The following is a 21,767-nucleotide window of genomic DNA, read 5'->3' on the forward strand; positions in this document are numbered from 1 at the left end:
TTTAGATCTATAAAATATGCCATTGATATTTTTATAGAAATTATGTTGCATCTATAGATTGTGTTGGGTAGTATGCATATTTTAATGATGTTAATTCTTCCTATCCATGAACACAGTTTTTGCTTCCACTTATTTGTATCTTCTTCTATTTCTTTCATCAGTGTCTTATAATTTTCCAAGTACAATTCTTTTAGATCCCTGGCTAGGTTTATTCCTAGGTACTTTATTTCTTTTTATAAAAATTTTGAATGGGATTGTTTTCTTAATTTCCCTTTTTGTTAGTTCATTATTGGCATATAAAAATACAAGTGATTTCTGGATATTAATTTTGTATCGTGCTACTTTGCTGAATTTATCAGTTCTGGTAGTTTCTTGGTGGAATACCTTGGAAGGAACAAATAGTAGGTTAGATGAAGCAGAAGACTGAATCAGTGATTTGGAAGGCAAGGTAGAAAAAAACATCCAAGCAGAGCAGCTAAAAGAAAAAAGAATTTTAAAAAATGAGGAGAGCTCAAGAAACATTTTGGACAACATGAAATGTAACTATTTACATCATGGGAATATCAGAAGGAAAAGAGAGCAAGCAAAGGATCAAGAACCTATTTGAAGAAATAATGACTGAAAACTTCCCTAATGTAGTGAAGGAAAAAGACACACAAGTCCAGGAAGCGCAGAGTTCCAAACAAGAGGCCTTCACTGAGACCCATCATAATTAAAATGACGAGGCTTAAAGACAAGGAGAGATCCCTAAAAGCCACAAGAGAAAAGCAGGTAGTTACCTATAATAGAGCACCAATTAGACTAGCATCTGATTACTCAACAGAAACATTTCAGGACAGAAGGGAATGGCGAGAAATATTCAAGGTGATGTAGAGCAAGGACCTACAATCAAAGCTACTTTACCCAGCAAGGCCATCATTTAAAATCGACTGAGAAATAATAAGCTTCCCAGACAAGAAAAAGTGAAAGGAGTTTGTTAACACCAAACCAGTACTGCAAAAAATTGTTAAAGGGCTTGCTTTAAGAAGAAAAAGAGAAAGAAAAAAAATACAGAAGAAAATAGTCTAACAATAAAATGGCACTAAATACATATCTATCAATAATCACCTTAAATGTTAATGGCTTAAATGCTTCAAACAAAAGACATAATGTAGCTGAATGAATAATGTGCTGCCTCCAAGAGATCCATCGCAAATCGAAAGATACACACAGACTAAAAGTAAAGGGATGGAAAAAGATATTTCATGCAAATGAAAAGGAAAAAAAGATGGGTAGCAGTACTTATAGCTGACAGAATGGACTTTAAAACCAAGGCTATAGTTAGAGAAAAAGAAGGACACCACATAATGATAAAGGGAGCAATCCAACAAGAGGCTATAAACCTAGTAAACATTTACACACCCAATGTAGGAGCACCTAAATATGTGAAACCAATCTTGATGGGACATAAAGGGAGAGATCGACATAAATATTGTCATAGTCAGGGATTTTAACACCCACTTGATTTCAATAGATAGATCTTCCAGACAGAAAATCAACAAGGAGACAGCAGCCTAAAACGACACACTAGATCAAATAGATTTAATTGATATATTCTGAGCATTTCACCTCAAAGCAGCAGAATATACATACTTTTCAAATGCACATGGAACGTTTTCTAAGACAGACCACATGTTAGGACACAAAACAAGTTTCAATAAATTTAAGAAGATTGAAATCATATCAAGCATATACTCTGACCACAGTGCTAGAAAACTAGAACTCAATTACGAGAAGAACACTGAAAGACATGCAAAGACATGGAAGCTAAATAACAGGTTATTTAACAATGTTTGGGTCAACAATGAGATCAAGGAAGAAATCAAAAGATACCTTGAAACAAATGAAAATGAGGATACAATAATCCAAAATCTGTGGGACACTGTGAAAGCAATCCTAAGAGGGAAATTCATAGCATTACAGGCCTATCTCAAGGAACAAGAAAAAAGCTCAAATAAATAATCTAACTCCACACTTAAAGGAACTTGAAAAAGAACAACAAACAAAGCCCAAAATGAGTAGAAGGAAGGAAATAATAAAGATCAGAGCAGAAATAAATAGAATAGAGTCTAAAAAAATGATACAAAAGATCAATGAATCCAAGAGCTGGTTCTTTGAAAAGATAAGATTAACAAATCTCTAACCAGACTCATCACAGCAAAAAGAGAAAAGACACAAATAAATAAAATCAGAAATGAAAGAGGAAAAATAATACCTGACACCAAAGAAGGACAAAGGATTGTAAGAAAATATTATGAACAATTATATCATTTCTAATTTTTAAATGATGACTACAACTTCTAAAATGATAAGTTATTTTTAAATACTCTGGCTGTGCTGGGGCAAGAAACTAGATTTTCAGTGAAAAAATTGAAAGAAATGAAACAAAAAGCAGAAGGAAGGAAAGAATGAAGGAAGAAAGAGAGTCAAGAATTCTTGACCTCTCAGACTAAGCAATGAATACACCAGGTTGGGGCACTTTGCATCACAGGATAATTCTGGAATCAACTTTACTTAGTGGCCCATCATAGCAAACTCTATTTCTCAAATAAACACACACACATATATAAGAATGAAGAATGTGCTCTTCATTTACATTTATAATATTAAATACAAGACTTTAAAGACTATTTGAGTTTGGTGCTAGTAGCTTTAGGTTTAGTCCCTGATCCCAGGGCTGGGAAGCCCCTTTGTAGTAGGGATGCCATGGTGGAAAAGTTGAATGAGTGCCTGAGGAGGGGTCACAACCTTGCCTTGGTAGTAGGGTGGCTGGCAGTCCAGGAGAGAGGGCCTTGCCAACAGTTCTGGCATAGTTTTAGAACCAGGTTTCTCCAGGGCTCACTGGAGAACAGTCAGCCAATCCACAGGTCTTGGCCCCTCATCCTCCTCCTCTTTAAACTTTCTTTATGCTAAATGATTAAGAAAGGGGAACCAGACATTAAAGGTGCATACCTTAAGATCCATCCATGTGGCTGACAAAATCCTGACTTGGCAGCATTTCACTAAATACTCCCCCTTCTGATGACAAAGACCTGTGTTTACAGGGGATAATTTGGCCAAAGCTGAACACCTCAAGACTCAGGCCACCATGACGTGGAGCCCTGACAGGCTGCTGGGTGACAGCAAGAGGCCAGAGCATACGGTCCTTTCAATGTCAGCCTGCTCCAAAAGGGCCATGTTGTCAGCATTGTTTTCAATGAATTATTATCATGACGTGTTTGTTTGGGGGACTTTTAAAATCTTATTTTTTAATATAAAAATTGAATTATAATTTTTGGATTGCCTTTGTATATTTTAGCACATCATAGCTATGAGGGCTTAAAGAATGCAAAAAGCAGCCCCACTCTAGAGAAAAAAATGACTTGTGCTTTCATAGTTAATATTAACAAAAGAAGTAATTGTGTCCACTTAATAAGATTTGGCACTCTCTTAACATAACAAGGGTGGGGAGCATTCTGGGAATCTGGAACGCATCAAAATATTTTGCATTGATATTAAAGATGATTCACCTACAGATGGGTTTCTCAGACAGGGATTACCCTTTTAGGGCTGGGCAGACCCATCTAAATTTCTTATGTCATTCCTGTACAGTTGCTGACAGGTTGGGAAAATCCAGTGAAATCCAGAACACAAAATCACTCCACTGACAAGGCAGCTTCCAGTCCTGCCATCCCATAAGGGATTCTAGGGATTATAATGATGATTTCATACACCTTCCAATTCTGTGGGATTGTTAGGAAATTTGGATTTTGAATTTAAGATCTTAATGGAGTAACTTAACTGGTTCTGGTGTGTCTCTTTTTCCTTCTCTTTGGATACAATTACCCTTTCAGGTTCTTTTATGATTTTGACGAAGGTTGGAAAATGGCTCTGGAGTTCACGCCAAATGGAAAACACAGGATTAATCAGACTTGGTGTGCAAGGAATTATGTTCTCAGCTCTTATGATGAATACACAATTTTAAACTTAACGGTATCCAAAACAGAACTTGTTGTGACAAATTTCTTTACTCTGCAGTGTATAAGCCAACAAAGCATGTGGACTGGAATCTGTAAAGTAGTTTATTTTTGAAGAGGACTCGAGGTTCCTCTGTCTTTCTTTAGTCAGGTTACCTTTCAGAGAGCTCATGAATTACTAAAGTAACTTCTTACTTAAATATTTCAATTCATGAGTGCTGTAAAAGTCCAATAAGACTTATCTGTACTACATTTATTGTAAGAATAGTAATTTAGTTTCTTTAGTAAAATATTGTTCAATAGGCTCCATTCTCAATGAACTGGCTATATTTAGGTGACTGCCTGACCATTTGGCAACAATTTTACTTAACTAAATTAATTCCAACTCCAAAAGACTGCCACGGAATCTACATTTGTTTATTTATTTATTTTGGAGAATAAAATAGAAAAAAAAATCTGTTTAGATCTTCTATACTAATTAAAAGGGAGGCCCACCTGGTAAAACAGTTAATTAAAGTTAGGGATCCATTTCAAATACTGTCGTAGCACCAGCCAAAGAACGTATTTAAGTTGCATTCGTATTAAAACTCTCATTATCTGAAAATCCCTTTGTCTCCTCCTCTGACTTGATTCAGAGACAGGCAGTGGTTCATAATAAGTAAATGACACTACATGAAGGACATCACACAGTGCCCTTAAAGAATATGGATCTGTATGAAATGAAGTCATATATTTTCTAGCTCTTGAACATATTTGGCTCCGGCTATTTATCAGTGATGTCCGAAGTGCTCAGCCTCTGAACCCATCATCTGAGCTTCATCATGCCCCACTTTTCCAGTGGCAGATTGTATTCTCCAAAGATGGTCACAACAATATCCCCCGTCCCACATACTCTTCTGCAATATGACCTTGACACTCATCTCATTGAGAGATGAACTCTATGTCCCCTCTTCTTACGTTCTGCTGGGCTATGATTGCAACAACTGAGGATGTGAGGGAAACAATGCTGTGTGACTTCGAGGCCTGGTCATGAAAACAAATGCAGCTACTAACTTGCTAGTGGGGACACATGCACTGAGAGCTCTGAGCTGTCACATAAGAAATCTGAGTACTCGAGGCTGCCATGTTGTGCAGAAGCTCAGGCCACATGGACAGCCTGGGTGTGATGTCTGGTCAGCACTTCCTGTGTTTGAGTCATCTTAGCCCAGGTGAGTAACAAGCCTTCGGAGGATCTACCATTGTAACCTTCAAGTCTTCTGAGCTGAGGCTCCAGACATTGTGGAACAGTGGCAAGTCCTTCCCACTATGCCCTGTCTGAGTTCCTGACCCAAGGAATATGAGCAGAATCAAATGGCTGCTTCACAATGTTAAGTTGTTACATAGCAATAGAAACTGGAAGATCATTTGTTATGATCCTTTATTTGTAAGAAAATTTTTCAGCAGACCACATATACAAAGCACACCCAAAAGTATCTGGGAGAGGCCCAAGGGAAATAAATTTTAAACAAAGAGCATTTGTCCTTTCCCTAGAAGGAACAGATTTCATTATTTATCTGGAACTATGATTAACAACACCCACCACTGATTTCATTATTTATCTGGAACTATGATTAACAACATCCACCACTGATTGGCACCTGTTTTGTTCCAAAAAGGCAATGTTACTCTACATATGAGCCCTAATAATCACAGACATGCAGAGAAGTTGAATAACTTGTCCAAAGTCCATGGAAATTAAATGGAAGAGCTGGGATTCCAATTTTCTAAAGGAAGAAGGGTCGGGGGACAAGGACAATAGTCTGTACAATTTAAGCTTGCCTCCATTTTGAGTAATTTTCCAATAGCTTCCTCTAACATCTCATTGACCAGAACCTGCCACATGGATGACCCTAGTCTCAAAAAAATCTGGGAAATGTGTTTAAGTTGGACATATCATTGACACCAAAAATACTCAGGATAAGAAAATGGAAAGAGAGGTTAAGTTGTCAACTTCTAGTTTCTGCCTCATTGACAAAAAAAAAAAAAAAAAAAGAAAACATGACACATCAGAAAGGAAACCCCCAGTTGACAACAAACACCAGTTTGGGACCTTCAGTCATAGAATCTTCTTTGAGGAGCTTGCTAACTGATCAACCACAAATTTCCTTTCTGGTTACCTTGAACCAAGGGACGTCCCCCTGTAATACTTCTGTACCTTCTGGATAATCCTGGTGTAACTCAGGGAGGACAGAAGAACAACAAGGCCTGCACACACATTCCAGACCCTAAGCAATTTACTTGCTACATTGCCACAAAGATGGTTATTTTAGTTATCTACTGATGTATCACTTAGTGGCTTAATGTTCTTCAGTAGATGAATGGAGAAATAAACTAATATATGCAGACAATGGAATACTCAAGAGAAATGAACTATCAAGCCATGTAGCATATATGCATATTACAAAGTGAAAGAAGCCAATTTAAAAAGGCTAAATACTATATGATTGCAACTATATGACAACATTTTGGACAAGGCAAAACAACAGTAAAAAAATCAATGGGTGTCAGGGGTTAAGTGGGAGAGAGTGATGAAAAGGTGGAGCACAGAGGATACTTAAGGCAATGAAACTAGTCTGTATGATACTATAATGATGGACACATGTTATTATACATTTGTCCAAACCTCTGGAATGAGACTAAGAGTAAACCCCAATGTAAACTGTAGATTGTGGGTGATAATGTGTCAATTTAAGTTCATCAATCTCAAGAAATGTCACTCTGATTGGGGATATTGATAATCAGGACAGTATGCATGAATGGGGGCAGGGATGAATGGGAAATCTCTGTACCTTCCTCTCAATTTTGCTGTGAACCTAAAACTACTCTTTAAAAAATCTATTAAAAAACAATTAGTGGCTCAAAACAATAATAAACTCTTATTACCTTAATCTTTGAGAGTCAGGAATTGAGAGTGGCTTTACTCCCGGGATGGTTCTGGTTCATGGCCTTTCAACAATTTGTAGTCAAGATGTTGGCCAGAGCTGCATCATCTGAAGGCCTGACTGGGACTGAAGGGTCTACTCCCAAAGCAGCTCCCTCACATGACTGGCAGACAGCTAATGACTGGTGCAAGAATCCTCAATTCCTTAACACACAGACTCCTACCACGGCTTGCCTAGGAGACCTTATAATCAGGGCATTAAGCCATCCAGGACAGTGCAAGTAGAAAGCTGTAATATTTTCATAACCTACCATTGGAAGACTCAAACTGTCATTTCCTGTTAGCTACACAGATGAGCTCTATTCAGTGTGAGGAGACCATACAGGGGCATGAATACCAAGAGGCAGGAGTCACTGAGGGCCATCTTGGGAGTTGGCTACTGCAGTGGCTTTCTGATGCATGAACCAACACATTATACAAAAGGTCTGAATAAAGTATACACTCCCTGTAAACAAAGTATTATATTTGAAAGTAAAATGAAATTCAAGAATAATACTTACAAAATCAGGCTGGGCCATTTGTACCTTCAAGGGGGCTGAAATGGCAGGCTTGGCAATATGTAGATAATGGTAAGACCCAGGAAGAATGCCCCCTAAAGGAAATAGCAAGTTTTCCACATTTTAATTTAGTTGTTAATAAGGTGTCTGGGTGGGTGGGGGGGAGTAACATGTTAATAAGGTTGGTGAGCTTATATCTGTACTACAAGACAAATGAAGATACCTATAATGGTGCATGCTACTGAAACTTCCCCAGTAAAGTACTGCTATTAGTAAGGAACTCCCTAGGATAGTTGGGCTTTACTTAACAAAGTCAGTGTGAATGTGCCATTACATCCCACAATGTAGCTAACAGTGCTCCAAGATGTGCCAAGCTGATCATCTGTATCTTGTAAATTCTCATAACTCCTCTTACTCTACCTTATACCTGTCAAAGCCAGAACAAGACTTTTAGAATCTTTAACTATTGCAATGGTTTTCCCATCCTCCATCTCTCCTCCCATATTTAACCAAAATATTTAAAAAGTGAATGTTATAAGGAAAATCAATAAATTCTTGTTTCAATGTTTTAGGAAACTATTGTTATCAAATTTTTTATATTGTTGACACTATTTCAGATGTCTCCCATTCCCCCCATCCCTCTTTGCCCACCTCCACATAGCCCCCACCCCCTCCTCCCTTGGCCTTCACCACTCTGTTGTCTGTGTCCATAGGATACGCATATCTGTTCTTTGGCTAATCTCTTCATCTCCTTTTATCCAGCAGCCCACCCCCAGCCCTCTCCCCTCTGAGATCTGTTAGTTTGTTCCATGTATCCCTGTCTCTGGTTCTGTTTTGTTCACCAGTTTATTTTGTTCATTGGATTCCACATATAAGTGAGATCACATGCTATTTGTCTTTCTCTGACTGGCTTATTTTGCTTAGCATAATAATCTCCAGGTTCATCCATGTTGTAAAGGGTAAGAGTTCCTTCTTTTTTATAGCCACGTGGTATTCCATGTATAAATGTACCACAGCGTTTTAATTCACTCATCTACTGATGGGCACCTGGGCTGTTTCCAGATCTTGGCTCTTGTAAATAGTGCTGCTATGATCATAGGGGTGCATATATTCTTTTTGATTGGTGTTTCAGGATTCTTAGAATATATTCCCAGAACTGGGGTCACTAGGTCAAAAGGCAGTTCCATTTCTAATTTTTTTGAGGAAACTCCATACTGTTTTCAAATTCTTAATATTTCTAGTTGGTCCCAGAACTATGAGCTTGACTTAACTCTGGTCTCTGGTGCCCATCCCATTTCTTCCTTTTTCCCAAGGCCTCCACCTTTCCTAAGTCTCAATGAGAATGAGAAGCAGAGCTGGACTCCTTGAGGCCATGTAGATAGGCAGAAAAAGATAAGATCTGGAATATAGGGCTTTTGTCTCTTTAGTCTGAGGTTCTATTTCCTATCTTAGGGTCTGTGGGCACCCTAGGGTATCTATGGATGGCTTTGGGTATTAGTCCTTCAACTTTCTGGAAATGAACAAAACTTTGTAAATATATGCATTTTTCTGGTAGAAGGTCTACCACATTCGAAGACAGTATCTTACATAAAGAAACCCCATGTTACTCAGATGCTGATCTCCTTAGAGACCAACAAGGTTTAGCAGATGAACGTGGCACTGTTGACAGTTGCAAATGGTTTGGCCTAACCATCCAGATAGCAGGCTAAGGCCTGGGATTCTTGGAAGGGTCTCTTTATCTCTGAACTTAGAGTGAGAATGGAAGTTTGATAAGATGTCAAAGCATTGCACCATTGTGACCAGTTGTGAGTAACCTCTGGGCAAGTTACTAATCATATGCCAGCCAGTCTGTTTACTTATATGTAAAATGGGACCACAGTCATTATATAGTCCATAATAAATGCTCAAAATACAAAAGACCATAACAATAATAATGTCAGGTCCATAATAAATACTTTAAAAATGAGAGAGAGCCCTCTCTTGCCTCTGTGCAAACCCACTGAGGGACTGAGGAGTCTCCTCATGAAACCTAAGAGAAGGATGGAGGACAGCCCTGAGCACTGACCCAGATCCAACTGGTGGCTTCACCAGGTGGAAGAAGGTAGCTTAATACACACCTTGGATCTTGGCTCCCTTGTACATGGGGATGAGTTGGTCAAGATCAGTTGGTGGCTCGGTCACAGGCTTGAGGGTTGGATCAAATAGACTGAGCATAGCTGCTGCCAGTTGGAAGCCAACTTCTTTAGAATTGAAGCTGCTGTGAGTCCAATCATTTGAATAATATCTATTGGAGAATTTGGTGAGGGAGCCAGCAGCTCTGATGGCTACGTCATTGGTGTGGAAGCTTGTATCAATCACAAGTCGACCATCATAGACAAGACATGCATCACTGAGTGCTTTAAACGTTTCATAATCCACATTCTTCTCATAGAAGCTGAAGAATATCTACCAAGTGAACAATCACATTGTGATTTAGTTATCACTCTTTACTTTCCAAAGATTGTGAACAATCAACAGGGTATTTTATTATTTGGAGAACACACAAAATATATAAATCTACTAAAAGTTTGTCATATTGATGTGTGTGGGTGAGAGAGAGAGGGAGAGAGAAAGGGAAGGAGATTCACTCCTGTTTAGTATTAAGATAACCCAATGTCACTCTTATTTCATTTTTTAAGGTCTTTTAAAAAAATCCTCACTTGAGAAATGTTTATTGATTTTAGAGAGAGAGGAAGGAAGAGAGAGAGAAACATCAATTTGTTGCCTTGCTTACATGCTCCAACCGGGGATCAAACTTGCACCTTTTTGGTGTAGAGGATGATGTTCCAACCAACTGAGCCACCCAGCCAGGGCATGCGCTCTTTTATTTTATTTTTTTCATCATTCAATCTAGACATCCAGTGCAGAGATGGATGCCAAATGATGAAATAGCTACCACAAGAGTCAGTACTTTTTCCCCACAAGGAGGTTTACAATTCATAGACACCCCATTCCCCCCATCCTCCTTTATTTAAAATAGCTCTATCTCAGCCTCCTTCCATTTTCCTCTTCTTTTTCCTGTGTCTGACACTTAGGTTTCTCTAGGTTCCTTCTTAGAGTCACCTCATATAATCTCGAGTCTTTAAGTTGCTCAATTCCTGGCCCTTTAAACTCCAAAAGCCCATCTCTGCAAGAGGCCCAGAGAAGATGATAGCCCCACCAGCCTCAGCATCTACATGCCTGGGCTCCTTTCTTGTTGCCCCCTGCCCTGGTATGACACAGTCATTGAATAAATATTTATGGGGTACCTATCATATGCCAGGCACTGTGCTGTAGAAGGGTCACAAGCGCTCTGCATGCTCCTTAGAAGTGATCTGTATGACCCCTCTGTTCTCTGCCCAAATTTCAATACTTTCTCATGCTCATCTGAACATTGTTTTCTATTGTTGGTGTTGAAAGTCATTAAAACAGTCCAAGTTAGTTGTTTTTAAGTCTTCAGTTGTTGTTGAAGCAGTTGAGAAGCTCAATCATTTGATTTTTACCTAAATATAGTTTGACACCCTATCTGAAGCATGCTAAAAATAAACATATAATATGGATCCTCCTTATACTGATGGCCACGTCCCTGTTTCCTTCACATGCCTGCTTTACCCACCTTACATGCCCCATTCTGTGCAAAAATCAGCTGTTCTGGGCCATAAATACCTCCTTTCCGTATCCTTTTCCCTAAACCCATGAATGGTACATGAATGATGAATGATCCTGTGGTAGTGACTAGTCATGTGCAACTATGTAAATTTAAATATAAATTAATTAAAATTAAACAAAATTTAAAATCGAGACCCTCAGTTGCAGTAGCCTATTTCAAATGCTCAAAAGCTAGAGGTGTCTCTTTGCTGCCATATTGGACAACACAGATAGAAACCATTTCCATCATCACAAAAAGTTCTATTGGACAATGCCAGACTCACATCCATCATCTCAGCAATGCCCTTTATTCTCCCTCAGGGACCCAACAGAATCTTTATCCTTTTCTCTGTGTCTGTTTACTCAGCTATGTAACCCTATTCCAGTTACTTCCATCCCAGGCAGCTTCTTTCTTTTGAATCCCTTGAATTCTTCCTGTTTTATAACTTTTACTCAGTGAACACAGAAAAAGCATATTTCTCTGAGTCTGTCTCTGACTCTGAATCTTTCTCTCCTTACTCCACTTTTTCTCTCCTACACTCTTCTTCCATCTATATAAAATAGATTACCCACTTATACAGAAATATAGAAAGCCATTGGATTTGAATTGAAATTATACATAAAAAACAGTACAATCAACTTATCAAGCCCTTGAAAATACTCAAAGTCCCTTCACCATCTCCACAAAAATTCTTCAACTTATCCATTACTTTTTGTTAAGTAGCAAATTAAGTCTACTAATCCTTCTTTTTCAAGGTTTTAAAAATTACTAGTATTGCAATGGTATTATTTTATACCAGGAGTTTGTGGACTAGATGGAAAAGCAAATTTAACACTGTTCAGGGGAACATGTGTTCTAAGTTACAGATCTTTCAAACATAATTCATGGGTTCCTGTTATGCCAACTGAATATTACATATTTGATAAAATATGAATTAGAAACATCTGGCCACATTGATATTGTTCTGAATAAATATTTAAGACTACTTATAGTTATAATTCAGCTTAGGGAGAGCAAAACTCCCTGGTTAGCAGATCAAGAGTCACCAATCTAATAAACCTCATTCATCATGCATTCTGACAAACACTTCTTTTAAAATTTCTAAACTCAATTTATTCAAACTAAAAAACAGTTCACTTCTTTCTCCCACCCTGCCTCCCTGCCTCTTGCAATCACCAATCTGTTCTCTGTTTCTACGAGCTTGTTTTATTTTTTTCAAGATTCCACATATAAGAGAGATCATACCGTACTTGTCTTTCTTTGTCTAACTTACTTCTCTTAGCATAATGCTCTCATGGTCCATCCACATTGCTGCAAATGGTAAGATTTCATTCTTTTTATGGATGAACAATATTCCATTGTGTGTGTATATCACAATTTCTTTATCATTCATCCATTGATGGATACTTAGGTTGTTTCTATTATCTTGGCTATTATAAATAATGCTACAATAAACATTGGGATGCATTTATTTTTTCAAGTTAGTGTTTTTGTTTTCTTCAGATAAATACCCAGAAGTGGAATTGCTGGATGATATGGTAGTTATATTTTTAATTTTTAGAGGAGCCACCATACTGTTTTGCATGGTGACTCTACCAACTTATATTCTTACCAACAGTCAACAAAGGTTCCCTTTCCTCCACATCCTCACCAAAACTTTACATTTCTTGTCTTTTGGACAACAGTTATCCTAATAAGTATGAAGTGATGTCTCATTGTGATTTTGATTTGCATTTCCCTGATGATTAATGATGTTGAGCATCTTTTCATGTGCCTTTTAGCCATTAATATACCTTCTTTGGAAAAAAGTCTATTCAGATATTCTGTCCATTTTTAAATTAGATTGGGCTTTTTTTTTTTTTTTTTTGCTATTGAGTTGTATAAGTTCTTTATGTACATTGGATATTATCCCCTTACCAGATATATGATTTGTAATTACTTTCTTCCATTGAGTGGGTTGCCCTATCATTTTGTTGATTGTTTTCTTTCGCTATGCAAAAGCTTTTTAGTTAATGTAATCTCACTTGTCTATTTTTGCTTTTGTTTTTGGTATTAGATTTAAAAAATGATTGCCAAGACCTATGTTAAGAAATTATCACCTTTGTTTTCTTTTAGGAGTTTTAGTATTTCAGGTCTTATGTTCAAGTTTATAATGCATTTTTAGTTAATTGTTGTGTATAGTGTAAGGTAGTGGTCCAGTTTCATTTGTTTGCAGGTGGTTATCCAATTCTCCCATGCCATTTATTGAAGAGATTATTTTTAATATTTTTACCTATTATATATTCCTGGCTCCTTTGTCCTAAATTAATTGATTATCTATGCATGGGTTTATTTCTGGGCTCTCTATTCTGTTCTATTGATCTATGTGTCTGTTTTTGATTTTTGGTCTTTTTTTTTTGAGCAGCAAAGTGAGGCATTTATTCACGAGTCTGCAGAGTGGGGCGCACTGCCAGCCAGGAGCATGTGCACGAAAAGTAGACAAATAAAACTGGTTTATACCAATGCAATTAGCTCCCCCTCCCCTCTCCTTCTCCCCCGTTTCTCCATTACTGGGTAATCTGGGTTCACAATCTAATGCGATTAACTACTTAATTCAGGGTGTGATTAAGTAAGGGTAATCTAGTTATAGGTCTATCTCCAATTTATTTGCAAAGTTATCTAGCTACATCTTCCTATTTCTCTGTGTTTGATGACAACAATCTTCCTCCTTTTGATCCCAGAGACACAAGTGAGGAGCTGAAGAATGTCATTTCCTTGCCCCTTTTCCCTGATTTATCTGTTAATTATCTCCTACTGGTTTGAGTCACTGCCTTGCTTCTTTATCCCTAACAATTCCCCCTATCTCTTTTGGAAAATTGACTACTCAAACCTCTAATTTTTCCCTTCAAAACTCATGAGGAATTCTTAATTCTCTTCTTCATAGCAAGGATTTCCTTCAGCCTCCAGGAGGAGGAGATTATTCTGTTGTTAAATTACTGGCATCTGTGTAGTTAGTGCAGTCTCAATTAATCTCTGAACTAAACCTCTGATGCAACGTATAATACAGCAGCCTAAAGCAGTAAGGACACCTGCTACTACTATGAGGGAGGGGAGACAAGAGCTGTCGTGATCATTCCTTTCCAATTGCCAAACCAGTTTTCTAACCACCTGTTATAGGACTGTTGATGCCTGGGTTTTCTGCTAGTTCATTTGTGAGGGTGATCAGTCCCTATAGATCCTTGGTGATAGTCCCATTAGCAGTTGTATTATTGGGGATAAAAATGCAACACTGTCCCCCGAGCACTACACATACACCTCCTTTTTCTGCTAGCATCATATCCAGTGCCATCCTATTGTCCCAGGTCATTCGACTGATGGCATCTAACTGTTGAGCTATTTCTTCTATAACATCCCTGGTATAATTAATAAATCTCTAATTATAATAAGTACAGTTTACCCAATCAACATTCTTATAATTGTTGACCACCAGAAGAGGACTGACTCAAACCCTCCCATTATTTGATTCCTAGCCTTAAACTCATCTGGAACTCCTTTAGGGACCCCAGTGGCATCGATATAAATGTGAGGATTGAATGATCCACCAGGGGCTGTTGACCTCTTTTTCATCACCATTTTAATACTCAAAATCCCTCACATCTCCTTAGGGCCTTGGAAGAACCAAGGCCATTTGTATAACTAAGATACTAGCTACCAGCCATGGCTATACAAAGGCATCTTGAAGGTTGTCCTCTTCCTTCTACCCTCCAACTGCAGGATCTGGAAATTTGGGGGGACCTTACTCTGTAACAATTCCCCCTCTCAGATTTAAGATTTGTAATCTTATAGAGGACAGTGGGTGAAAATCTCATGCTCCTCTAGCTGCTTCAAGCTGGACATGGCCATTGTCCTACCTACCCTAGGGTCTAGAAATCCCTAACAGAGTGGGAGTGAGGAGGTGAGCGTAGCCTTCCCACATGGGGAAGGATTTTGTAAAGTCCAGGTCAGTTGGCTATCCTTAGGCAGCAGCATGTTCAGTTTCCAAGGGCTGGCACTGCTGAAAAAACTGGCATCCTTGTCGTATTCTGGGGCAACAGAGTTCGCAACAGGGTTAAAAGGCATAATTAAAACTATAACCACTAGATGACAACAAGCAGGGGTTAATGTTTAATGTCCTACACTAGGAAAAAACTGGCTTCTTTGGCAGAAGGTGTGCAAGGCATGTTACACCTGTTCAAAGCCCTTTTGCATACTAAACTTAGTTTGGGCTGAGGGGAATATTTTAGGATTTCCCCCTTCTCAGAACTCTGGGCCTTTTCTGTCCAAGCTATGGGACAGAAAAAGAGAAACCATTTTTGAAGTGAAGACCACAGACCGCCCCACATTTTACTAACCGAACCACTTAGTTCAGCCAAACCATTGAGTCTCAGGAGGCGGTGATGCAATTGGGTTTCTTAAGTGAGACCTATATGTACAGACAATTACTCCGGTGATGAGATTATAGGCTTATGCCCTATGCAAACAGAAGGAAGAATATACATGTTAATTCACACAACATAACTCACCAACCAGCCTCTGAATCTTTCAGACTGTAGAGACATCCAGCCACTGGGCCTTTGCTGGAATGATATTTAACAGTGCCGATTTGACAGATCCCCCTTGCCTATAGATTGAACATTTTTGATGATGTTGCAAACCTAGTTTTAAATTCTAAATGAAAAAAAACTTTTAAAGATAGTTAGTTGCACTAGTATATAGTCTACCACTGAGGATTGTGATTTTCCTCAAATCATGATTTTTCTCCTTAAGATTACCCTCCTTGTTGTTAAAGGGATTGCATTAAGTCCAGTTTTAATTTAGCCTGTTCATTTGCATAAACACAACAAGAGCAGCAAATGATCACATATAATCTTTTAAGTCTGCTTTGCTGGAACTCACACGAGGAATCTACAGGATGACCTTCAGTCTACCCTCTGGGTACAGAAGCTGAACCACCACACCTGCAATCTGTCCTTGCCTGTAAAACCCATGCTTTTTACAAGTCTTTCAAGTTTTCCATTGTGCCTTAAGGTTCCTCCTAGCCATCTATCAGGAAAGCAACCTTTGTTCCTTCCCTAGAATAATTGCCACAAACCACATAACCAACCAGGGTATCAGGGTATCATTAGCCTTGAAAGTCAATTCCTGTTCCTCAGGGCTTTCTGGTAACAAACAGAGCCTAGGCATGCCTTCTTCAGGCATGACATCCCAGTCAACGCCTTGGTTAACAAAACCAGCATTAGCAACTGGTCTTATTAGTTTTATGCAAAGGAACCCTATGTCATTTCTTCTTTAGAATGCTAAATACAAAGCGGAGGAAGATGGCCGTGGAATAGGGACAGTGTTCTCAGCTCGCTCCTGTTAAGGAGACAATCCAGGAGGAACAAAAGCGGAGAGGAGTGAGTGACTGACACCTTCACAAAAGAACTCAAGACAAGGTGGGCAGAGTGACTCTCAATCAACTAACCAGAGAAAAAGATCCACCAAAAAGTAGCTGAAATACAACCAGACAGATTAAAGAAATATCATCAAGGACAACACAGACGGAAATCCAGGAGGGCGGAGGAGTAAGTGGAAGCTACACTAACCCCCTCCCAGGACCAGCCAGTGCTGACTCAGCCCCAGTACAGCACACAGACCATTCCCCTCCAAGTGGCGTCATACTAAGGGGAAATAAAAGCCCTGCATACAGGAATTAAGTTGCCACACCCACGGTCCTTAAGACTGATGGCCAACCACAGATTGAGTATAGTAACAACTAAAGAAGAGAGACAAAGGCAGTAGATCACTGGAAGTCTCCAATAGGCTGCCTAGGGCCAGTCTGGTACATGATCTGACGCTACCAGAGGCAGATCCAGGAAGAACTGATCATTCTAAGAAGCACCAACAAACAAAAGGAATCACAAAAATGGGGAGACAGAGAAACAACCCCCCATCAAAAGGAAAGGTAGAATCCCCAGAAAGAGTGCTAAATGAAATAGAGGGGAGCAAAATATCAGATACAGAATTTAAAACATGGATTATGGAGAAGCTAAATGAGATCAGCGGAAACTACAAAGAACTCCAGAAAAACTACAGTGAACTCCAGAAGAACTATAAGGAACTTACTAAGAATTATATCAGCATCAAAAAGGACATGGAAGCTATCAATAAGAGCCAGGAGGAAATGAAGAATACTATCTCTGAATTGAAGAACACAGTAGAAGGAATTAAAAGCAGGCTAGAGGAAGCAGAAGATCGGATCAGCGAGCTGGAGGACAACTTAGACAAAAACTCCCAGACAATGCAACAAAATGAAAAAAGACTGAACAAGACTGAAGAGGTTCTAAGACAGCTGCAGGACAACATGAAACGTAACAATATCCGTATCATTGGAATTCCAGAAGGAGAAGAAGAAGAGCAAGGGATAGAAAACCTCTTTGAAAAACTAATGACAGAAAACTTCCCTCACATGAGGAGAGAAAGAGTCACACAAATCCAGGAGGCACAGAGGGTACCAATGAAGATGAACCTCAACAGGCCCACCTCAAGACACATCATAATTAAAATGCCAACATTCAAAGACAAAGAGAGAATCCTAAAAGCAGCAAGAGAGAAACAACTAATAACATACAAAGGAGCTCCAATAAGGCTATCCTCAGATTTCTCAGCAGAAACACTACAAGCCAGAAGGGAATGGCAAAAAATATCCCAAGCAATGAAAAACAAAGGCCTACAACCAAGAATACTCTACCCAGCAAGGCTCTCATTCAAAATGGAAGGCGAAATAAGGAGTTTCTCAGACAAAGGAAGACTAAAAGAATACATCTCCACCAAACCAGCAATGCAAGAGATGCTAAAGGGTCTGCTCTAAGAAGATAAAGAAACAGAGAGAGACAGAGAAAAACACGAGTACAAAGGGGAAAAATGACAATGAATAAGTACTTAACAGTAATAACCTTAAACGTAAATGGATTAAACGCTCCAATTAAAAGACATAGGGTAGCTGAATGGATTAGAAAGAATGACCCACATATATGCTGTCTACAAGAGACCCACCTTAGAACAAAAGATCTACACAGACTGAAAGTAAAGGGATGGAAAAAGTATTTCAAGCAAATGGACATGAAAAAAAAGCCGGGGTAGCAATACTTAGACAAAACAGATTTCACAGCAAAGTCCATAAAAAGAGACAAAGAAGGGCATTTCATAATACTTAAGGGAAAAATCCATCAAGAAGATATAACCCTTATAAATATATATGGACCCAACTTAGGAGCACACAAATATATAAGGAAAATTTTGAAAGACTCCAAGAAAGATATAGACAGCAACACACTCATCGTAGGGGACTTTAACACCCCACTGTCAACAATGGACAGATCTTCAAAGCAAAGAAACACCAAAGATATTGAGGTACTGAATAACACTTTAGATCAGATGGACTTAGTCGATATATATAGAAGTTTTCACCCCAAAGAAGCAAAATATACATATTTCTCAAGTGCACATGGAACATTTTCAAAGATAGACCACATGGTAGGACACAAAACAAGCCTGAATAAATTCAAGAAAATTGAAATTATATCAAGCATCTTCTCAGATCACGATGGCTTAAAATTGGAAATCAACCTCAAGGAAAAAACTCAAAAACATTCAAACTCATGGAGAATGAATAATATGCTATTAAATAATGAATGGGTTAACAATGACATCAAGGAAGAAATCAAAAAGTTCCTGGAAACCAATGATAATGAACACACAACAACCCAAAACCTATGGGATACAGCGAAAGCAGTCTTAAGAGGAAAGTTCATAGCAATACAAGCCTACCTAAAAAAGCTAGAAGAATCTCTAATAAAAAATTTAACCCTACAGCTACAAGAACTAGAGGAAGAACAACAAGTAAAACCCAGATCAAGTAGAAGGAAGGAAATCATCAAGATCAGAGCACAATTAAATGACATAGAGTCTAAAGTAACAATTCAAAAGATCAACAAAAGTAGGAGCTGGTTCTTTGAAAAGATAAACAAAATTGACAAGCCTTTAACCAGGCTCATCAAGAAAAAAAGAGAGAGGACCCAAATAAATAAAATCAGAAATGAAAGAGGAGAAATCACAACTGATACCACAGAAATACAAAGAATTATAAGAAATTATTACGAACAACTGTATGGCAAGAAATTTGACAACCTAGAGGAAATGGACAGATTCCTGGAAAACTATAGTCTTCCCAAACTGAATCAAGAAGAAGCAGAAAGTATGAATAGACCAATAACAGCTAGTGAAATTGAAGTAGTAATCAAAAAACTCCCAGCACACAAAAGCCCAGGACCGGTGGCTTCACAAGTGAATTCTACAAAACATTTAGGAAAGAACAAACTCCTATCCTCCTCAGACTATTCCAAAAGATACAAGAAGAGGGAAGACTCCCAAACTCGTTCTATGAAGCCAGTATAACCCTAATTCCAAAACCAGGTCAAGACACAACAAAGAAAGAAAACTACAGACCAATATCGCTGATGAACATAGATGCTAAAGTCCTCAACAAAATATTGGCAAACCGGATCCAGCAACACATTAGAAAGATCATACACCACGATCAAGTAGGATTCATCCCAGGGATGCAAGGATGGTTTAATATTCGCAAATCAATAAACGTGATACACCACATAAACAAAATGAAAGACAAAAACCACATGATCATATCAATAGATGCGGAAAAAGCATTTGATAAAGTACAACACCCGTTTATGATAAAAACTCTCAGCAAAATGGGAATAGAGGGAGCATACCTCAACATAATAAAGGCCATATATGAGAAACCTGAAGCCAACATCATACTCAATGGGCAAAAACTGAGAGCATTCCCCCTGAGATCAGGAACAAGACAAGGATGTCCGCTCTCTCCACTCCTATTCAACATAGTCTTGGAAGTTCTAGCCACAGCAATCAGACAAGAAAGAGAAATAAAAGGCATCCAAATTGGAAAAGAGGAAGTAAAACTGTCATTATTTGCAGATATGATAGTGTACATAGAAAATCCTTTAGACTCCACAAAAAAACTACTCAATCTAATAAGTGAATTCGGCAAAATAGCAGGATACAAAGTCAATATTAAGAAATCGAAGGCATTTTTATACACCAACAATAAAAACTCAGAGATAGAAACTGAAAGAAAAATCCCAACAAGAAAAATAAAATACCTAGGAATAAACTTAACCAAAGAGGTAAAAGACCTGTACACAGAAAACTACATAACACTGAAGAAAGAAATTAAAGAAGATACAAATAAATGGAAGCATATACCATGCTCATGGATGGGAAGAATCAACATCATTAAAATGTCCATACTACCCAAAGCAATTTAGAGATTCAATGCAATCCCTATTAAAATACCAGCAACATATTTCACAGACCTAGAACAAATACTTCAAAAATTTATATGGAACCAAAAAAGAGCCCGAATAGCCACAGCAATTTTGAGGCAGAACACAGTAGGAGGAATCACAATACCTGATATCAAACTATACTACAAGGCCACGGTAATCAAAACAGTCTGGTACTGGCATAAAAACAGACATATAGATCAATGGAACAGAATAGAGAGCCCAGAAATAAGCCCAGGTTCATATGGTCAACTAATATTTGACAAAGGGGGAAAGAACATCAAATGGAGTGAAAAGAGCCTCTTCAACAAATGGTGTTGGGAGAACTGGACAGGGACATGCAAAAAAATGAAACTAGGCCACCAGCTCACACCATACACCAGAATAAACTCAAAATGGATCAAAGACTTAAATGTAAGCCATGATACCATAAAAGTCCTAGAGGAAAAAATAGGCAGGAAAATTTCAGATATCCCACGTAGCAATATTTTCACTGATATATCTCCTAAGGCAAGGGAAATAAAGGAAAGAATAAACAAATGGGACTACATCAAACTAAAAAGTTTCTGCTCAGCTAAAGAAAACATCAGCAAGATGAAAAGGAAACCAACTATATGGGAAAATATATTCGCCAATGACATCTCAGACAAGGGATTGATCTCCAAAATATATAAAGAACTCATACGACTCAACACCAAGAAGACAGACAACCCAATTAAAAAATGGGCAAAGGACCTGAACAAACACTTCTCCAAAGAAGACATACAGAGGGCCTATAGACAAATGAAAGTATGCTCAACATCACTAGCCATCAGAGAGATGCAAATTAATACCACAATGAGATACCACCTCACAGCAGTCAGAATGGCCATCATCAACAAATCAACAAACAACTTGTGCTGGAGAGGATGCGGAGAAACGGGAACCCTGGTGCATTGCTGGTGGGAATGCAGACTGGTGCAGCCACTGTGGAAAACAGTTTGGAATTTCCTCAAAAAACTAAAAATGGAACTGCCTTTTGAACCAGCAATTCCATTGCTAGGATTATAGCCAAAAAATCCCGGAACACCAATTCAAAAGAACCTATGCACTCCAATGTTCATAGCAGCACTATTTACAATAGCCAAGTGCTGGAAACAACCTAAGTGCCCATCTGTAGATGAGTGGATCAAAAAACTGTGGTACATTTACACAATGGAATTCTATGTAGCAGAAAGAAAGAAGGAACTTCTACCATTTGCAACA

The 21,767-nt window shown here is 38.4% G+C and overlaps 1 protein-coding gene across 1 annotated transcript in view; it reads right to left on the minus strand.

Moving 5' to 3' along the window:
* The window catches only part of CFAP61 (cilia and flagella associated protein 61), a 431,546-nt gene that overhangs the window by 70,085 nt on the left and 339,694 nt on the right, over positions 1-21,767 (minus strand). Inside the window, exons 23-24 of the mRNA XM_090285993.1 lie at positions 9,590-9,917; positions 7,476-7,567 (exon numbers count right to left, since the gene is read on the minus strand). Coding sequence (XP_090142119.1) covers positions 7,476-7,567; positions 9,590-9,917 — 420 coding nt within the window. The remainder of the gene's footprint in view (positions 1-7,475; positions 7,568-9,589; positions 9,918-21,767) is intronic.

This window comes from Furipterus horrens, unplaced genomic scaffold, assembly GCF_987537825.1.
Source record: "Furipterus horrens unplaced genomic scaffold, mFurHor1.1.pri manual_scaffold_8, whole genome shotgun sequence".
NCBI classification, from domain to species: domain Eukaryota; kingdom Metazoa; phylum Chordata; class Mammalia; order Chiroptera; family Furipteridae; genus Furipterus; species Furipterus horrens.